The following is a 16,138-nucleotide window of genomic DNA, read 5'->3' as shown; positions in this document are numbered from 1 at the left end:
GTGGTTCCTACGGCGTTAGCAGCACTGAATCGTTAGGCAGTACAGTACCTTAGCAGCGCCGCTTGGCTGTTATATTACCGCAATACGCTGGCGCTACCGTATGCGTATTGTTCCAAATCTCGCTATGCTCATAAAGAAATCGATTAGTTTGCATATTGTAAAAATTTAAATTGTAACGTAATAATAAACGATTAATCGTATAGCCGGTTAATTGTGTCTAAGTCGGAGTGATGAATTCTTGAAACTCGGAATAACGCCTCGCTCCTTTGGATCCACCACCAGACATGGATTGAATCGATCTATACATAAGCAGTGTCAAGAATATAGAGAATTCAGGAACTCTCCATCTGGGATTTAGAAGCGAGGAGGGAGAGTAATAGTGCGATTAAACCCGTCGTTACTGGCCATGACGAAACTTAGCCACGCCCGCCAATAAAAATTACATCGTACGGCGGACTACTCCCAGCTGACACAACGCGCCGCGCCGATAGTGACAACACTATTCGCGAGCTTGATAAGGTTCTACACTAGACCTTTTTAGCCTAAAATTAGGTATCTGATTGCTTATAAATCATCTATGAAGGAGCGACATAGAACCTAAAGTACATTCCGATTTAGTACAATTTCTAAATTCTCAAATGGCCAAGTTTGCGAGTTGCTCTATGCCCTTGTCAGTCCGATTCTTACCCATGCCTATTTTCTTTCCGGTCTGGATGTCGGTGAGCTGTTACTGATCCTGTACCAGCAAATATCATTTGCTGAAAGCTCACTGCGAATCGACTAACTTCATTATTCCACTGCTGGTTGGGCGCGCAGTCTGGTTGCTCGTTGTACGCATCCGTGTGCGCCCACTCGCGATTTCGCGATATATCCCACCTCTAATTGAAGACGGCAAACAAACTTGCATACGCTACTAGGACAGCACAATTATATTCTAATATTATTATTTTGCGCAATGTGGCTGAGGGTATATAACGCACACACGGGCAGGGCCATCGACGTGAATTCGGAGCAGTTCTTAAGGTATATCGACTTTGGCATGAGGTTGCAATCTGGAAGAAATAGCTAATAATTTCCTGCATAGTCTACCAGAACTTAAGGATGCGCTTGCTATGCAGCATGGAGTTACAAGTGGTCAACAGATTCTTATGACATCGCGTGCGACGCAGCTGCGCATGGCGAATCTCTCACACGAAGTATGGCTAGCATGAATATTCTATGTGTCTATCGCCTACATAGTAGACTACTAACTTATTGGACTAGACAGAGCTTTACTTGTTTGACCGGTTCTTACTAGCAAATCCGAGTCCGAGTCCACCGCCGTCGATGAGCCCGCTGATCCCTCTTAATACGCAGCCATTCCCAAACATCACAAACTTGAAGCCGACACAGGCCGAACTTGTGGAATTGTTTGAGTCAAGAGCGGCTTGGTCTAATGGCTTATTTACGCGAGCTGAGTCACTAAATTCGACGCTGGCGGCTACGCTCACGGAAATTAAGGTCATTCGGGGGTCGGTTGACGTCGCTATGGCGCATTTGACTCAACATCTCACAAATATAGAGAAGTCGTTCAAAGATGTCCTTGGGCTGGCAGTCAGCATTTCTCAAGAGTATGGTGCCACTGACTGGAACGTTTCGTTAGCTAGGCTTGATCACTTGAATGTCATTGATAGCTTCGGAGGGGGTAAGCTTTCCGCCTGGATCGACCACGAGAAGGTCAAGAATATCCAGAGAGACCTAGTTTTTAACAATCAGAACATCCGAGATCGTGTTCGAGATATCAAGTTCGTGTCAGACAAGGTCTCGGGCGACAGTGAAGCTTTGCAACGCGACATTGAGGCTTGGAACGACATTGAGGGGAAGCTTGTGGACGGCTGGGATAATACGTCGTCGATTTTGGAAGATCTTCAAGCTATCGTTCAGAAGATCAATAAAGGTATGTCGTTTGAACGTTTCTCCTATATTAGTTCCCTGGATTGATATTATGTAGACGCCGAGTATATTGCTGACCTACCAAACACTCCGGCCAGCATCCGCTCAATCACCCGGATGGCTTCACTCCATCAACGAGAGTATCTTCCGACTATCTCAGGTGCAGTAAGTGAACTATGGGAGTATAATCGCAACGCGCAGAGTCGGAAGTCGGCAGTCCAAATATCCTCTCTCCGCCACCTTCATACCTTGTCGATTGTGCAGTCTCGCGCGTCCCCAATTCGTCCCGATCTGGCGTCTGTCGAGCGCGAGCTCGAAGGTTCTCAGGCATCTCTTGGTATTTTACGGCAGATGGACAGTCTCCCGTTGATCTATGGCTCGCTGCTGATCGAGTCCATTCGTCGAGTTGAATGGAATCAGCGCATTAAGGCTCTGACAGGTGAAGTCGCGGAAGAGTTTGCCACTTGGAAAGATGACGAGCAGAAGCGTCGAACAAAGTGGCTGAAGCGTTTCGGTGGGAATCTTGATAACTTCGAGCAAAATTTGGCCAACAGCGTGAGTGCGCACGGTGTTGGTGATGCTAATGCTACTGCCGCGACTACGAGCATGAACAGTATGTATAGCTTGAAAAATGCCACCGCGAGCTTGTTTGCAGTGGAGCTTAATCTTATTTGCTCAAAAGAAGAAGCAGTACTGGGTGTTACACGAGATGATATTCTAGCGTTCATTGAGTCATTGCAGCACGTTGAAGGTACTGAGGCCATGCTTTCGGAGATTCAGGAGATGTTCGCCGAGCTGGATCACACCACTCAAGACCGGTCGACTGTTTCCGAGCGTCGCAAGGAGCGTCTCTTTAAGACTGGCAGTTTCACTGAGCACATGCGAAACAGCATGTCCTTGAATCGAAACGATGCTCGGCAGTCATCGCCGGAGTGTGATGATACAGCGCACCTCGTAAAGGAAAACAAGCGTCTGCAAGAGAAAGTCAAGGGCTATGAATCGCGAGTTCGGCGATTGGAAGATCTTTTACATAGGCAGTACAGATCTCCCCCTGCCGGTTCAAGTGGGTTCTTCCCGAGTGTCGTGCCCATTCATCCACTCGCCGCGTCGCGCCATCATTCTGTGCCATTAATGGACCAACAGCAGCAACAACAAATGCTTCAACAGTCTCGAAGCTCGCCACCGCTCTCGCAATCTCCACGTGATATTTCCGTGCGCTCTGATAGAACCGACGCAAGTACTAACGGATCCGCGAGTGCTATGGATCTCAAAACTGAATTGCAAAACCTTCGTGCTACGCTCGACTTAGAAAGAGAGTCATCCACCCGCGTGCGCAAACAACTTGAGGAAACAGAACATAACGTTCGGGACATCGAAGTTATCAAGCAAGACCTTTTGGCGAACCTTTCCCAACAAGAAGCTGAATTCCAACGCGAACGCAAGTCGCTTAATGAGGAGATATCTTTGTTAAAGGTGCGGATTTATGCACTGGAGGAAGAAGAACAGACGTTGGAAGATAGCCGCGTTGATAACGAGGGCTTGATTGCGAATCTTGAAAATGCACTGGAAGTACAACAGCAACGCGAGCGCGATTTGGAGGATATAAAATCAGATCTTGATGCTGAAATCAGATCTCTCCGGGAGGGTTTGCGCGTGGAACGCGAAGTAACTGCTCGTATGAACTTACTTCTCAAAGATTCGTCGGAAACGGAGAACACGCTCAACATGCGTATCGAAGAACTTCTCGCCAAGTTGAAACTTGCTGATTTTTGCGCCAAAAATGTCGACGTTGTTCGCGAGGAGAAGCTACGTGTTGAGCAGGAATTGGCTCTTGCGAATTCGCGGTTGGCCGTGAGTGAAGACGAGAAGTCTCGGGCAATTCTCGAGAGTGCTGTGACTCTGGAGCGAGCAGAGATGCTTTCCGAGCGTGTCAGATCCATGTGGCATATTATCTCCGGAGGCGCGGAGGAGGACCCCTCTCATGAGGAATTGGAAGCGGTGTTGAAAACGAAGATCGAGGAACAAGCGACAGTCCTTACGCGTCTACGAGATTTGGAAAGTGAAGTAGCGCAGGCTCAGTCCGCAATGCGTGATTTGACGAAGATGTATGAATCGCGCACGTTAAAGGCTCGTGATTTGACACAGCGATTGTATACTTATTATCGTCGTTCCCGACAGCTTATGGATACCCTTGGAATCGTCTACGCTGGAACGAAGATGGTGTTCAATTATCCGGTCGTGGACGATCACTTGTACAAGATCTTGCCCGAGAAGGAGCGCGAGAAGCGTCTAGCGGAGCGTTCGGCTTCCACTCCTGACGGCGATTCGACTCTCAGCTCGATCCCAGACATCGACGTTTTGTACTGGATGGACAGCGGCGAAAATGATGTTGGTGACTCATCGGCTGAGGCGGATCGATATATGCATTACATTCATGCCATTGACTTTGATTACGACGAGTTTGCCGCGATAGTGCGCGAGCGTGTCAAAGATGCCGAATATATTGCTAGCAAGTGGAACAAGATGGCCAGACTCTACCGCGAGAAGGCCCGGCGTGCCAAGAAAGATGCGAGTGAGAAGATTGCCTATAAATCGTATGCTGATAATCTATAATGGATAATCGAAAGGTGCTAATCAGTTTATATAGTTTCAAAGCTGGTGACCTTGCATTGTTCCTGCCGACTAGCAGCAAGGTGAATGTGGCGAACCATGCTTGGGCAGCATTTAATGACGGTGCGCCATACTGCTTCCTGCGCGACGATGACGCGCATTCTCTTGATGGTCGGCAGTGGATGGTAGGACGTATTTCTCAAATGGAAGAAGATCTGGATATCACGCGAAGCAATGACAGTATTACGATGAATCCTACTCCTTCAGAAAATGTGACCAACATGGCTGTGGCTGACGGACGGCGTTTCGTCGTGGATGCAATAGAGGTTGGCAAAGATATTGCAGTTGCACAGTTAGCAACTACGGCATCCGGAACTGCGAATGCTGATCATCCTCAGCAGCGACGACCATCTGCACTCGCAGCGGCGGCCGCGAAGCGCACAACGCGACCTGAATTACAAGATGGTTCGCGTTCTATTACGGCCGGTGGCACTGCTACGTCTCCTGTCTTCTATGGAGCGTCTTATAATACGCCGCAGTCTCCATTGACGCAACCGAACGAGAATGAGCTTGACAGTTTCGATAGCAAAGAGGCGGGCATGAGCAATAGTGACGAGCGAGCATCGTTGGAGCAACCCTCACGTGACAATATTAAGTCCAGTCAAGCGCTATCCAATTCGAAAGTAATCAATTGTAGCCCTGTGGATTTAGATGAAAGTTCGACCGCTTGTCTGCAGATGTCCCTTCACAAAGACGAGGACGATGACGCCGACGATGACGCCGACGATGAACAAGCTGTCGAAGACGGCGACGGTGAAGAAGTTTCAGAGCCGAACGTATATTGTACACCGGAGCACCTAGCAATACCTGGTGACTTTTGAGATAATTTTGACGTTGTTTAATTCCTTATTTCATTTTTTTCACTCTCTGCATTTTACTAGGGAAACGTTGCGGGAATAAAGTTCGGGAACCAGGTTTGACAGACGGGGCGGGGTAGGCGCATTTGTATCTTTTTTATAATATTTATATATATGTATCTTCTGCTTACTGTTGTACGATTGAGGTTGTTGTCTTCTCAGTGCATATATTCTAATTTTTTCGGTATATAATATTTGGTGGGTTTGTAGTATATTCGATTTAATTGTTTCTTTTTCTTATACTCTCATCCTTTTAATCGTTAGTATGTTGGGACTGGGAAATTTATTTAAGAATATCCCGCAGGCGTTACAAATAATAGCTAAGATCAGGTTTACCATGCGCCACTAACATTCTGGTCTAAGACTAACGCCAATTCTCCATATCCGCTACCGTCCGTTTGACTTTCTTGTATATCCTTGACTTTAAAGAACGGAGCTACGATCTCTGTGAGGACGTTCTTGAACAATCCGTCGACTAATTCCTTCAACTCGTTTCCTGTTTGTGCGAAGTCAGGGTACGCGTTAACTTCTAGAATTGATGTATTGAGATCGGAATCAACAAGGAAATCAACACCATAAATTTCAAAAGCATTTGGCAGCGGCTAGATACCCCGCAATTAGAATCACTCTTCGGATGCGGGATTGACAAGGAACTAACCTGGAAATGCAATCTACCAAGGCTAACTGCGGCAGCAAAAGTTTCTCCTGTAATGTTACAAATCTGATCCCACACCGTGTCCTTATCAAAACCTTCTAAACTCCAGAATCGTCTCACGGAACCCTCGTCCTTGAAATCGCCTTGTAAACAAGTATTAGTCAAATGTGCTTCTAAATCGCTATCACTGTCCGGCGACGAATATTGTTTTAAAGCAAATAAAGCCAGCATGTCTTTGTATACGTATACTTTCAAAGCTCCACTTGCTACGACGTATGTTCTGATGTGGAACTTTCTGTTGCCACAGGATTCCAACATCAGGGGATTCTTTATGTACTTCTGAATCAAGAAGAAGCGGACTTGAGACGTCACGACGCCGTTGCTCTCACTAATGGGTTTGACTGCATCATCATCATAGCTTTCTTCTTCATCATCCTCATCATCGTTTTCCTCGTACGATTCGAAGATTTCTTTTAATTCCTCTCTTGTGTGAAAGAGGCGAATTCCTTGTCCACGATCACTCATACTTGGCTTTAGAATCCACCAACTGTCACCTTCGATCAGTTGATCTCGGAACTCATAAATCTCATCCAGCATTTCATCTAAGTATTCAGCGTAATCTAGTTCCAGTTCATAAGATTCCGGGAAATGCTTTGTCAAAATCGTATTAGGATGCTTAACCTTATAAGTTGCGATAGCATGTGCCAAGAAATTCTTCCGGATTAATGCTTTTCTGAGACCTCGTAAATATTCATCTATTCTGCAGACCGTTGTATTTTGAACTTACCGGTAGATATAGGAACACGCAAGGTAATGCTCCCGATCCGCCATCAACCGCTCAAAGTTTAGATCCTCATACTCCGCATAATGGAACACGTGAATACCCGATCCCTCTTCAATCACAGGATCATTCGGGTCCGAGATTATCTTCACATTTGGAAACAGGCTGTGGAGATTGGCAGTCAAGAGTGGATATATATATGAAGTAGGCATATACGTGATCACCGCGGTAAACGACGGTGACGGGCTTTAGTGAATGAAATATGTAAGAACTTATATATATATATGTATACCCAAGACATTCATGCAGCAGAAACTTTAGATGGGTGGCAAAGTGATATAGAGTGCGCATTTTTAGATTTTCTCGGTAGCAATGATCAGATACTTACAGTTTCAGCTCTCCAGTGTATCCCGCAACGCCTTGATAGTTTGCCCTTAAAGGCGTTACACTAATTTATCAACATTAACAAAACTATCCACCTTGATTAATAACGATGTATGTCTTAACTGACCTAATAAAGCCGTGAGCAATGGCGTACGCATCATTACCTTCAGGCCATTCCGTAACTCCATCGTGAACTGCTTTTAGATTCGGCTTCCATCTAAACTGCAGTCTTCCGCTCTTGTCGTCAATTTCAGGTTGAACCTGATCCGCGACCTCGACCAGCTCCCCGGTGGCCGACTTAAGAACCGTGTCTTCGATGTACTCAAACGCACTGCCCCATCTATTTTCTAGTATATGAGTATACTGTATCTTCGTCTCACCACTGAGCTCTGCGTTTAGCGGAATATTTATGCTGTACAGGTCGACAGTGTCGTCTTTAGGCCATGCGTCGTATAGGTACTTGATCAATCTGACAGATAGCCAGCACGCCGTCTTCGTGTGTTCAGCGTCCAAAATGGGCGAGTTATACGCAAAAGAAAGACCAATTGACGGAATCCCGCACTGCAGGTCTATTAGGAACGAAATCGCATTGTACATCTCAAATTAGAACCTCACCAAAGCACCCTCCATTGCTGCACCAATAGTGCCGCTGGAGAGAATAAATAGCGCCGACGAATTTCGACCAAAATTCGGACCGGAGAGAACAAGATTGACAGGTCCCTTATCTTTGAACAAATGGTGAATGCCGACTTGTGCGCATGAGGCTGGGGTGCCGTCTAGTAACGCCCATTCTTCCACTCCCTGATTCCTTTTCTTGTAGTACGGTCCTTCGTAAGGCTCGCCTGGTGTTGGGGATGGCGTGATATAGCTGCGCTCAATTAGTTATTTGAATCATCGGATAAGACCAGATGCTATGTACCTAGCAGTCATGGTGTGGCCAATAACGTGAGCCTTTGAAATCCATGATCTAAATGGACATTAGTTCCTCGTCCTTGTTTAGCCAGTATTGAATACGGCAAGTCATACTTCTGACAGTCAGGTAACGCGACGCTAATATTCCAATCTGTATACTTCTTCAATGCGTCGATAAAGTAGTCTACGAACGGCGAGTCGGAACCTGGTGGTCCATCGTCATTGGTAACCTGTCGATAGTCAGTTACCGCAACAATATTTACTTTGTTACCAATGCTGCATATCTTACAAGTACATGCATATCTCGTGTTGATCCAAATTTTGGTATCAAAAGATCGATGTGTATAAGGGAATTGGTCTTAAGTGCAATGAGCAAGACTGTCAGGGAGCGGATGGAGCCAGGCTATAATTTATGTTCCTCCTCGGGAAAACTCAATAACAAAATTCGTGGGGGGCATGGCGTTAAAATTCAATTTTTGCAATCTGCAAAACTTGAAATTTTGCCCTTTTCACCTATGGTCAGCAACACGTTATTAAGCTGTCGTCGACAGCTCTTTACTTAGAAGTAGCGCAAACTCCTAAGACGTATATGGTACAATAAAGTTAAATTGGTTGCGAGTATGCTGCAAATAATTCTACGTTGTAATTTCTCTTGCAAGTACACTGAAATAGTTCAAGTACATGGTAATTTCTATTCGTAGGTATATATATTGCCTAATGGTACACAGGTATTCGCAAAAAGAATCACCCACATCATGACGACGATATGGAAAGATGGATGAATGACAAACCCAAGACGTGAACACTGCAACAAGCGATGATATAGAATTTTCGCGGACGGAGTCGTAATGTATAACAGTAGACTACGTCAGTAGTTCCCCCTCGAAATAACCAAAATTGAAATGACGTCGCAAAATAAAAAAATTTCATGTAAATGAGTAAGGACATCTAAGAATGTAAGACTTCCGCAGTATAGTACACAGCTCCCACATGATGAAATAAGCTAGCCGCAGGCCTCGCTAATGCATCCCCTAATTAGATCTCTTGGCTTGTAGGAACCTGCTATTAAATTGCTTTTGTACCCATAAAAAATAAAGAAGCAAGCATTCAACCGAAACAAATCAAACTTGTATGAATTAATTTCTATTCCTTTCGTCGACCACGATGCCGGATTTTGCAGTTCCTCTTCTCCTGAAGAAGTCCATAACTTTCCTGGCTGGTCCACTTGCGGGCTGCACGTTCTTCTCTTCGTATTTGCTATGCAACTTCTTCTTCTGCGTAGTCTTTGCAACTGCTGGAGGCGATTTAATCTGACTCGGACTGGTGTGAGCCATACGCTGCTGGACGCGCACGTTGTCCGGTGAAGCAACTGACAGGGATTTCTCATGTTTAGCGCCAATATTGCCGACCAAACTATAGCGCTTGTGAGCATCAACTCTAGCAGGAGGAACGTAATCTGGTTTTCTGATGGATGTGCTGAATCGCGGCGGTACACCTGCGGGATTCTTCGCACCAACAGTCGCCGTCTGTACAGTGTTCGTAGATGTCGAGCCCAAAATCCTGCCGAACAACTTCTCGGCTCCATATCCGATACTCGACGTACCACGCCTATGCCCTCTAACGGCAGGTTCTATTGTGGGCCGCTTGGTAGCTATTCCGGGAGCCATGACTTCACCATCGGCACGCCTGCGGGATATATCCACCTGCACCGGGGGCAGTGAGTGACTAAACATGCTACGAGGTCGCTCCCTCTTTCTGGATGAAACTGGAGGTGACGACGCTGATGCTTGCCCCAGAATAGGAGCACCAATCGGGCCTGGTTCCGTGCTAGTGGCTTCCTTCGGAATAAATTGAAATGTAGTTGGCCTAGCCTTGCGCGTGGGTACCGGTAACTTGGAAGACTCTGTTGCACGGGAATAAGACTTGGAACTTTCTTCGACAGATGCTACCATGGTATCTGTCATACGAGTGCTCTGCACTCCACTAGTGGAGACAGGAACTACGGCATCCACTTCTGCAGTTACTGCCTCTTCAGCAACAGGAGGCTGTATCGATACTTGGCTATACTGGACAGTTGGTTCTATCAGCAGACTGGCTGGCTCTCTGAGAATCTCCATTGTTCTTGGCGTGTGCGTTGGTGGCTTAGAGTACTCAAGTTGCACAGTGTGCCGCTTCTCGTATCTGGTAGCCTGACGTGGTGCTTGACTAATGGTAGTTTGATGCAACTGGTGCTGCACATTCTCAATATCATCAACATTACTAAGATCACTAATACCACGTGTAGCTGGTTGCTGATATGACCGATACTTCTCTGATACTGTCGATGGAGTAATATTCTGTGTCCGCGGTCTATCTGGTACAATCATCGAATAATGCGACGTCCTCATATAGCTGTGCCGCTCTCTTGGATGACGAGAAGTTTTCTCAATCCTCTCTGGAGTGAGCATTTCCTCCCACTGCTTTGGTGTAACTGACAGAAACTTGGAGTATGGCAATAGCCATGAGTGTGCCCGAACCTCAAGGAGGTCAGCTCTGTCTTCAGGATTTGCAACTGCGCAGCTGTTAGTTAAAACACATAATATGGGAATATATGGGGAAATACCTAATATGCGACGCAGCAAGTCTCGAGGCATTGGCTTCACGTATTCCGGAAATGTTAAAGGCGTTGTAGTAATGTATCTATATAGCTGGGTGATGTTCGTTCCGTTTGGATTTTCTGGATCGTCGTCGTATGGCAAGTATCCCGCAAGCATCGCATACTACATAAGTTAGGACATGCTGCGAAGAAAAGGCGCTGAAAACACTTGCCAAGATAACGCCACAACTCCAGACGTCAACTTTTCTCCCTGAATATTTCCCTTCGCTGACAACCAATTCAGGGGCAGCATAGCATGGTGAACCACAACTCGTGCTCATTAGATCGGCGGTCTGTCTGCCGCTCATGATATCGTCCGGATTGAAGACATTAGCGAATCCGAAATCGGTAATGATGATGTTTTTGTGCTTGTCTAAAAGCAAATTTTCAAGTTTGAGGTCGCGATGAACTATTCCTTTGGAATGCAAGTAATCGACACCAGAAACGAGCTGAGCAAATAATCTGCAAGCAGAGTTGTCCTTTAGATACTTGTGCTCTAGGATATAATCAAAGAGTTCGCCCCCTGACGCGTACTCTAGGACGATGCCAATGTATTTTTCGTTTTGGACGATCTCTTGTAATCGCACAATATTAGGATGCCGAAGATGCCGCAGAACTATGATTTCTCGCTGGAACTTAGCTTCCCTATTCGACATAGGAGGGATGCTCTCTTTCTTGATGAGTTTGACGGCCACCTACACAAATGTATCAATAATTGGGAAACACAAAGCAGAAGAAAAATTAATTACCTCTGTTGGATGTTTTCCGTCGCGACGCCATCCAAGTTTCACCTTGCCGAACTCACCTTCTCCTAGAGTGGTACCTAATGTATAGTTTCCAAATTTAATGCCCTCCTTGCCAATTGGCTGCATATCTACCACCGCAGCACCTGGATACAACACAGATGGGACCTCTGGCAGAGTTTCCAGAGGTGGCTGATTGGATGCTGCTGCCATCTTGTGAGATGTGACGATGGCTCGTACAGTGCGTGATCCTAGTTTTGGATATAAGCCACACATGAAAGACCTCAATAAGAGATTCGTAGCACCAACGCGGCTCTCTAAATATGAACCCGCTCGCCCAGCAATAGTAAAAGGTCATACCTCAAGCGCACGATGGCCTGCAGAGACACGAAATCTGGTAGAAAATCGAATGGCAGACGTGTGCAAGAGGCGCCCACTTGGATCGTTTACTGCGCGCAAAACCCAACCAGAGATCTCCGATGTGAGCGATCGTACTTGACCGTCCCAAATCACAAAATTGCAGCGTGCTAGTTTGTTAGCAATAGGCTAGTCGACGAAATGCTGCGAGCAAATAAGGGGTGTTCATGTACCGGAGACAGCGGGTGAAACGAGGAGCCACAGAACCCGGGCCAGACCAAGAGCGTTCACAGGTAGCCACACCACACGCGCGATGACTGGGAAGTTAACACGCAGGTCTCCGGACGCGGTGACAAGACGTCAGAGAGTATTTATTTAACGGACAGTGGACGAGGCAGACATGTGTTAGCAGGGAACGCAGGGGTCTTGTGGAATAGATGATTTGTTTGTTTCTTGCTTCTTACGTCGCTGGCCACCATTGGCAGGCATTTAGCAACGGACGGCACAAACTGCGTGGCTATAAAATTGCCTTACATGAGTGTGCAGAAGGTCACCCAGGCCATGCCTGCTAAGCTAAACCTTGCCATTTAAGACCGCTGTAAGTTACCCGGCCATGGCTCTATTTACGTGCATTAATTACCCGGCCAGGAAAGGATTTACGCGTTCTCCCACGCGTACCGCGTAGTGCACCCAACACTCTCCTTGTCAACTAGGCTACCTTGTTGCCACCCAGCAAGTGAGCATCGAAGTCGTGGCGATCAGCGGATGATCTGTCTGTCACTTCTTGCAGATCACCTATAATTTAGTAAATGATTCCCAGTTGGCCAACTGCTCAGCCACGATGAGGTTGCAGCCTTCTTCCATTTTGGCAAGACAAGGGTGGTGTTAATTTATAAGAGCCCATCGGCCGGCCCACACACATGCCCCTATCTCCTATACCCTCTGTACACATTCGCATAATCCCACGAACAATATGAGATACTCAGCCTTGATATCCTCGGCTGTCGTCATCGCGGCAGCCTCCCAATACGTCCATGCCCAACTACCTGAAGCTCAGGCGGAACATTTCCAGGAGTTGGAAAATGTAAAGGATTTCAAGGGATCTTGGCCAAAAATGCCATGGAAGAAGCCGGAGAAGCCGGAGAAGAAGCCCGAAAAAAAGAAACCTGAGGAGAAGGAGAAAGAGAAGAAGAAGGAAAAGGAAAAGGAAAAGGAGAAGGAGAAGGAGAAGGAGAAGGAAAAGGAGAAGGAGAAGGAGAAGAAGGAGAAAGAGAAGAAGGAGAAAGAGAAGGAGAAGGAGAAGGAGAAAGAGAAAGAGAAGGAGAAGGAGAAAGAGAAGGAGAAGAAAGAGAAGGAGAAGAAGGAGAAGAAGGAGAAGGAGAAGGAGAAGGAGAAAGAGAAGGAGAAGGAGAAGGAGAAGGAGAAGAAGAAGGAGAAAGAGAAGGAGGAGAAGGAAAAGGAGAAGGAGAAGGAGAAGGAGAAGGAGAAGGAGAAGAAGGAGAAGGAGAAGGAGAAGGAGAAGGAGATGGAGAAGGAGAAGAAGGAGAAAGAGAAGGAGAAGGAAAAGGAAAAGGAAAAGGAAAAGGAGAAGGTAAAGGAGAAGGAAAAGGAGAAGGAAAAGGAGAAGGAAAAGGAAAAGGAGAAGGTAAAGGAAAAGGAGAAGAAGGAGAAGGAGAAGGAAAAGGAAAAGGAAAAGGAAAAGGAAAAGGAGAAGGAGAAAGAGAAAGAGAAAGAGAAGGAGAAAGAGAAGGAGAAGGAGAAAGAGAAGGAGAAGGAGAAGGAGAAGGAGAAGGAGAAGGAGAAGGAGAAGGAGAAGGAGAAAGAAAAGGAGAAGAAGAAGGAGAAAGAGAAGGAGGAGGAGAAGAAGAAGCCTGAGGAGAAGAAGAAGAAGAAGAAGTTGCCGGAGTTCAAGAAGCCTGATTTCGATTTCAAGAAGCCTGGGAAGCCCGACGAGAAGGAGAAAGAGAAAGAGAAAGAGAAAGAGAAGAAGGAGAAGGAGAAAGAGAAAGAGAAGGAGAAAGAGAAAGAGAAGGAGAAAGAGAAGGAGAAGGAGAAAGAGAAAGAGAAGGAGAAAGAGAAAGAGAAGAAGGAAAAAGAGAAGAAGAAAGAGAAAGAGAAAGAGAAAGAGAAAGAGAAAGAGAAAGAGAAAGAGAAAAAGAAGGAGAAAGAGAAAGAGAAAGAGAAGGAGAAGGAGAAAGAGAAGGAGAAAGAGAAGGAGAAAGAGAAGGAGAAAGAGAAGAAGGAAAAGGAGAAGGAGAAGGAGAAGAAGGAGAAGGAGAAGGAGAAAGAGAAGGAGAAAGAGAAAGAGAAGGAGAAAGAGAAGGAGAAGGAGAAGAAGGAGAAAGAGAAGAAGGAGAAGGAGAAGGAGAAGGAGAAGGAGAAGGAGAAGGAGAAAGAGAAAGAGAAGAAGGAGAAGGAGAAGGAGAAGGAGAAAGAGAAAGAGAAAGAGAAGAAGGAGAAGGAGAAGCTAAAGAAGCCCTGGATAAAGAGGCAGGCAGACGGGCTCGGGTTTAAGAGCGAGACCGAGACGGAAACTGAGACTGAGACTGAGACTAAGACTGAGACTGAGACTGAGACTAAGACGACCGAAACTTCCTCATCAACTGAGAAAGAAACCTCGACCACCTCGTCGGAGAAATCCTCAAGCGTCACTACCTCGTCGAGTACGTCGACTACGACGCCGTTCAACATCACATCGACAATTCCAGCGACGTTGACCACGATTATGAACGTCACGAGGACCGAGATCGAAACGGAGATCGAGACAGAGATCGAGACAGAGATCGAGACAGAGATCGAGACAGAGATCGAGACGGAGATCGAGACAGAGATCGAGACAGAGATCGAGTCCGAGATCGAGATCGAGACAGAGATCGAGACAGAGATCGAGACAGAGACAGTTGCTGCTTCTCTGACTGCAGCAACAGGCGTTACCTCCGCAATCGCTCCTCCAAGGAATACCAGCATTCCTACAAGTCGTCCAGTCCAGTTCGAAGGTGAGGCTACCGAGCTGCGCGCCGTTTCCTTGTACGCGACCATGAGCATCGTCTCTCTCGTCGCCTTGTTCTTCGGGCTTTACTAAATTGCTGATGCTGCGGTCGTGGGTACGCCATCTGCTTTGGACTCTTTGCAAATGATCTTGTATCGGTGGCGTTCGAGGAGTTTCTTTGCGCTGCTGGGGCGTGGGGTGAAGTATGTACTGGTCGCTCGTTCTAGAGGGGTAGATGCCTGTCATCGCGAACAAGCATGTTTGGTGTTTAAACATATCGGCGTGTCGACTTGTTGGATCTCACTCACTCAAGGAGGATAGAATCCAAAGCTCATCTGGGAATAGACGAGAGCGTTAAGCATCTTTCACCCCACTTGATGGCCTTTATACGTATTCACTTGTTCAATAATTTATCTGTTGGTGTTGTTGCTGCATGGCTCGAGATCCTCTTTCGTGCATGTGAGGCAATTTGCATCAATCCCCATGGCATCATTCATGTTTAGTCTCGCTTTTGTATGTGGTGAGAACTGTTTTTCTGTTTATCAGCAATTGTCTGTTCGTTGAAATCGTTTTCATATGACTTTGTTTCGCATTTTGGTTAGTCCTTGCATTTCCAGGCGTTGTTGGTTGGTTTTGGATCTTTTTTTTGCATTCTTCCGAGTTGACTTGAATTTCAATTTCAAATTCATTTCCAACTTCAATTTTATTTCCATCTTCATTTTGACTTCCATTTGCATTTTGCAATTTGCATTCCCATTTGCATTTGGATTCGTCGGTGCATTCTCATAATTTTGCATTTTTCAGTTTCAATCATTTGCCATATTGCATTCTCGTGTTCTGCATTTTTGCATCGTTTCATTGTTTTGTTCTGCACTTTTTCCTTTGCGTCGTCTGTCCTCACTGGTTCATTCTCGTATTGTGAGCTTTGCATTTTCAGGAGTTCGGAGTATTTGGTGGATACTTTGGTATTGTTTGTGATACGGACATCACGTGGCGTAGATACTGGCGGTGTCTCGAGCATATGTTGATTTACCTCTCCCACTTGATGGTCGCCTTGGATTTCGTTTTGGATTTTTATGAGAATATAATACAAATGATTATTTAATCTTAATCGACAAAGAAAGAAAAAAACGAGCAAATAAACTGAAACCTACTTATGTCAGCAGTGTGTATATGTCGACTGCAGACGATTATCGTTCCACTCTGTTCACGTACACAAGCGG

The 16,138-nt window shown here is 46.1% G+C and overlaps 4 protein-coding genes across 4 annotated transcripts; 2 read left to right on the top strand and 2 right to left on the bottom strand.

The window, feature by feature from the left end:
* Positions 1-484: 484 nt before the first annotated feature.
* On the top strand, positions 485-5,798 carry V1508DRAFT_455172 (uncharacterized protein). Its single transcript, XM_066942608.1, has 5 exons — positions 485-1,023; positions 1,085-1,196; positions 1,264-1,936; positions 1,991-4,526; positions 4,580-5,798. Exons 1-5 carry the CDS (start codon positions 956-958, stop codon positions 5,421-5,423), a joined length of 4,233 nt encoding a protein of 1,410 aa, XP_066796558.1. The 5' UTR covers positions 485-955; the 3' UTR covers positions 5,424-5,798.
* V1508DRAFT_415360 (tubulin-tyrosine ligase family-domain-containing protein) lies at positions 5,679-8,616 on the bottom strand. Its single transcript, XM_066940053.1, has 9 exons — positions 8,481-8,616; positions 8,306-8,421; positions 8,199-8,246; positions 7,895-8,147; positions 7,407-7,840; positions 7,284-7,343; positions 6,902-7,141; positions 6,118-6,847; positions 5,679-6,061 (listed from the first exon to the last, which is right to left on the bottom strand). The coding sequence occupies exons 1-9, from the start codon at positions 8,490-8,492 to the stop codon at positions 5,792-5,794; spliced, it is 2,163 nt and encodes a 720-aa protein (XP_066796557.1). The 5' UTR covers positions 8,493-8,616; the 3' UTR covers positions 5,679-5,791.
* Positions 8,617-9,327: 711 nt separating this feature from the next.
* V1508DRAFT_445855 (kinase-like domain-containing protein) lies at positions 9,328-11,782 on the bottom strand (the record flags this gene model as incomplete). The annotated part of the gene is made up of 4 exons (XM_066942423.1): positions 9,328-10,742; positions 10,794-10,950; positions 11,000-11,521; positions 11,576-11,782. The coding sequence occupies 4 exons, from the start codon at positions 11,780-11,782 to the stop codon at positions 9,328-9,330; spliced, it is 2,301 nt and encodes a 766-aa protein (XP_066796556.1).
* Positions 11,783-12,899: 1,117 nt separating this feature from the next.
* Positions 12,900-15,008, top strand: V1508DRAFT_396792 (uncharacterized protein; the record flags this gene model as incomplete). Its single annotated transcript, XM_066938119.1, has 1 exon — positions 12,900-15,008. The coding sequence occupies one exon, from the start codon at positions 12,900-12,902 to the stop codon at positions 15,006-15,008; it is 2,109 nt and encodes a 702-aa protein (XP_066796555.1).
* Positions 15,009-16,138: the final 1,130 nt, after the last annotated feature.

Source organism: Lipomyces doorenjongii, assembly GCF_038497915.1.
Source record: "Lipomyces doorenjongii strain NRRL Y-27504 unplaced genomic scaffold V1508scaffold_17, whole genome shotgun sequence".
NCBI lineage: Eukaryota > Fungi > Ascomycota > Lipomycetes > Lipomycetales > Lipomycetaceae > Lipomyces > Lipomyces doorenjongii.
Note: the sequence above shows the minus strand (reverse complement) of the source record. Positions and strands in the feature narration are given on the sequence as shown.

Coding starts and splice junctions, on each gene's coding strand:
- V1508DRAFT_455172 (XM_066942608.1), top strand. CDS start 956: ATGTGGCTGAGGGTATATAACGCACACACGGGCAGGGCCATCGACGTG. Junction 1,024..1,084: donor AATTCGGAGCAGTTCTTAAG/GTATATCGACTT, acceptor TTTCCTGCATAG/TCTACCAGAACTTAAGGATG. Junction 1,937..1,990: donor CGTTCAGAAGATCAATAAAG/GTATGTCGTTTG, acceptor GATATTATGTAG/ACGCCGAGTATATTGCTGAC.
- V1508DRAFT_415360 (XM_066940053.1), bottom strand. Junction 8,247..8,305: donor GCGTTACCTGACTGTCAGAA/GTATGACTTGCC, acceptor ATGTCCATTTAG/ATCATGGATTTCAAAGGCTC. Junction 8,148..8,198: donor GGCCACACCATGACTGCTAG/GTACATAGCATC, acceptor AATTGAGCGCAG/CTATATCACGCCATCCCCAA.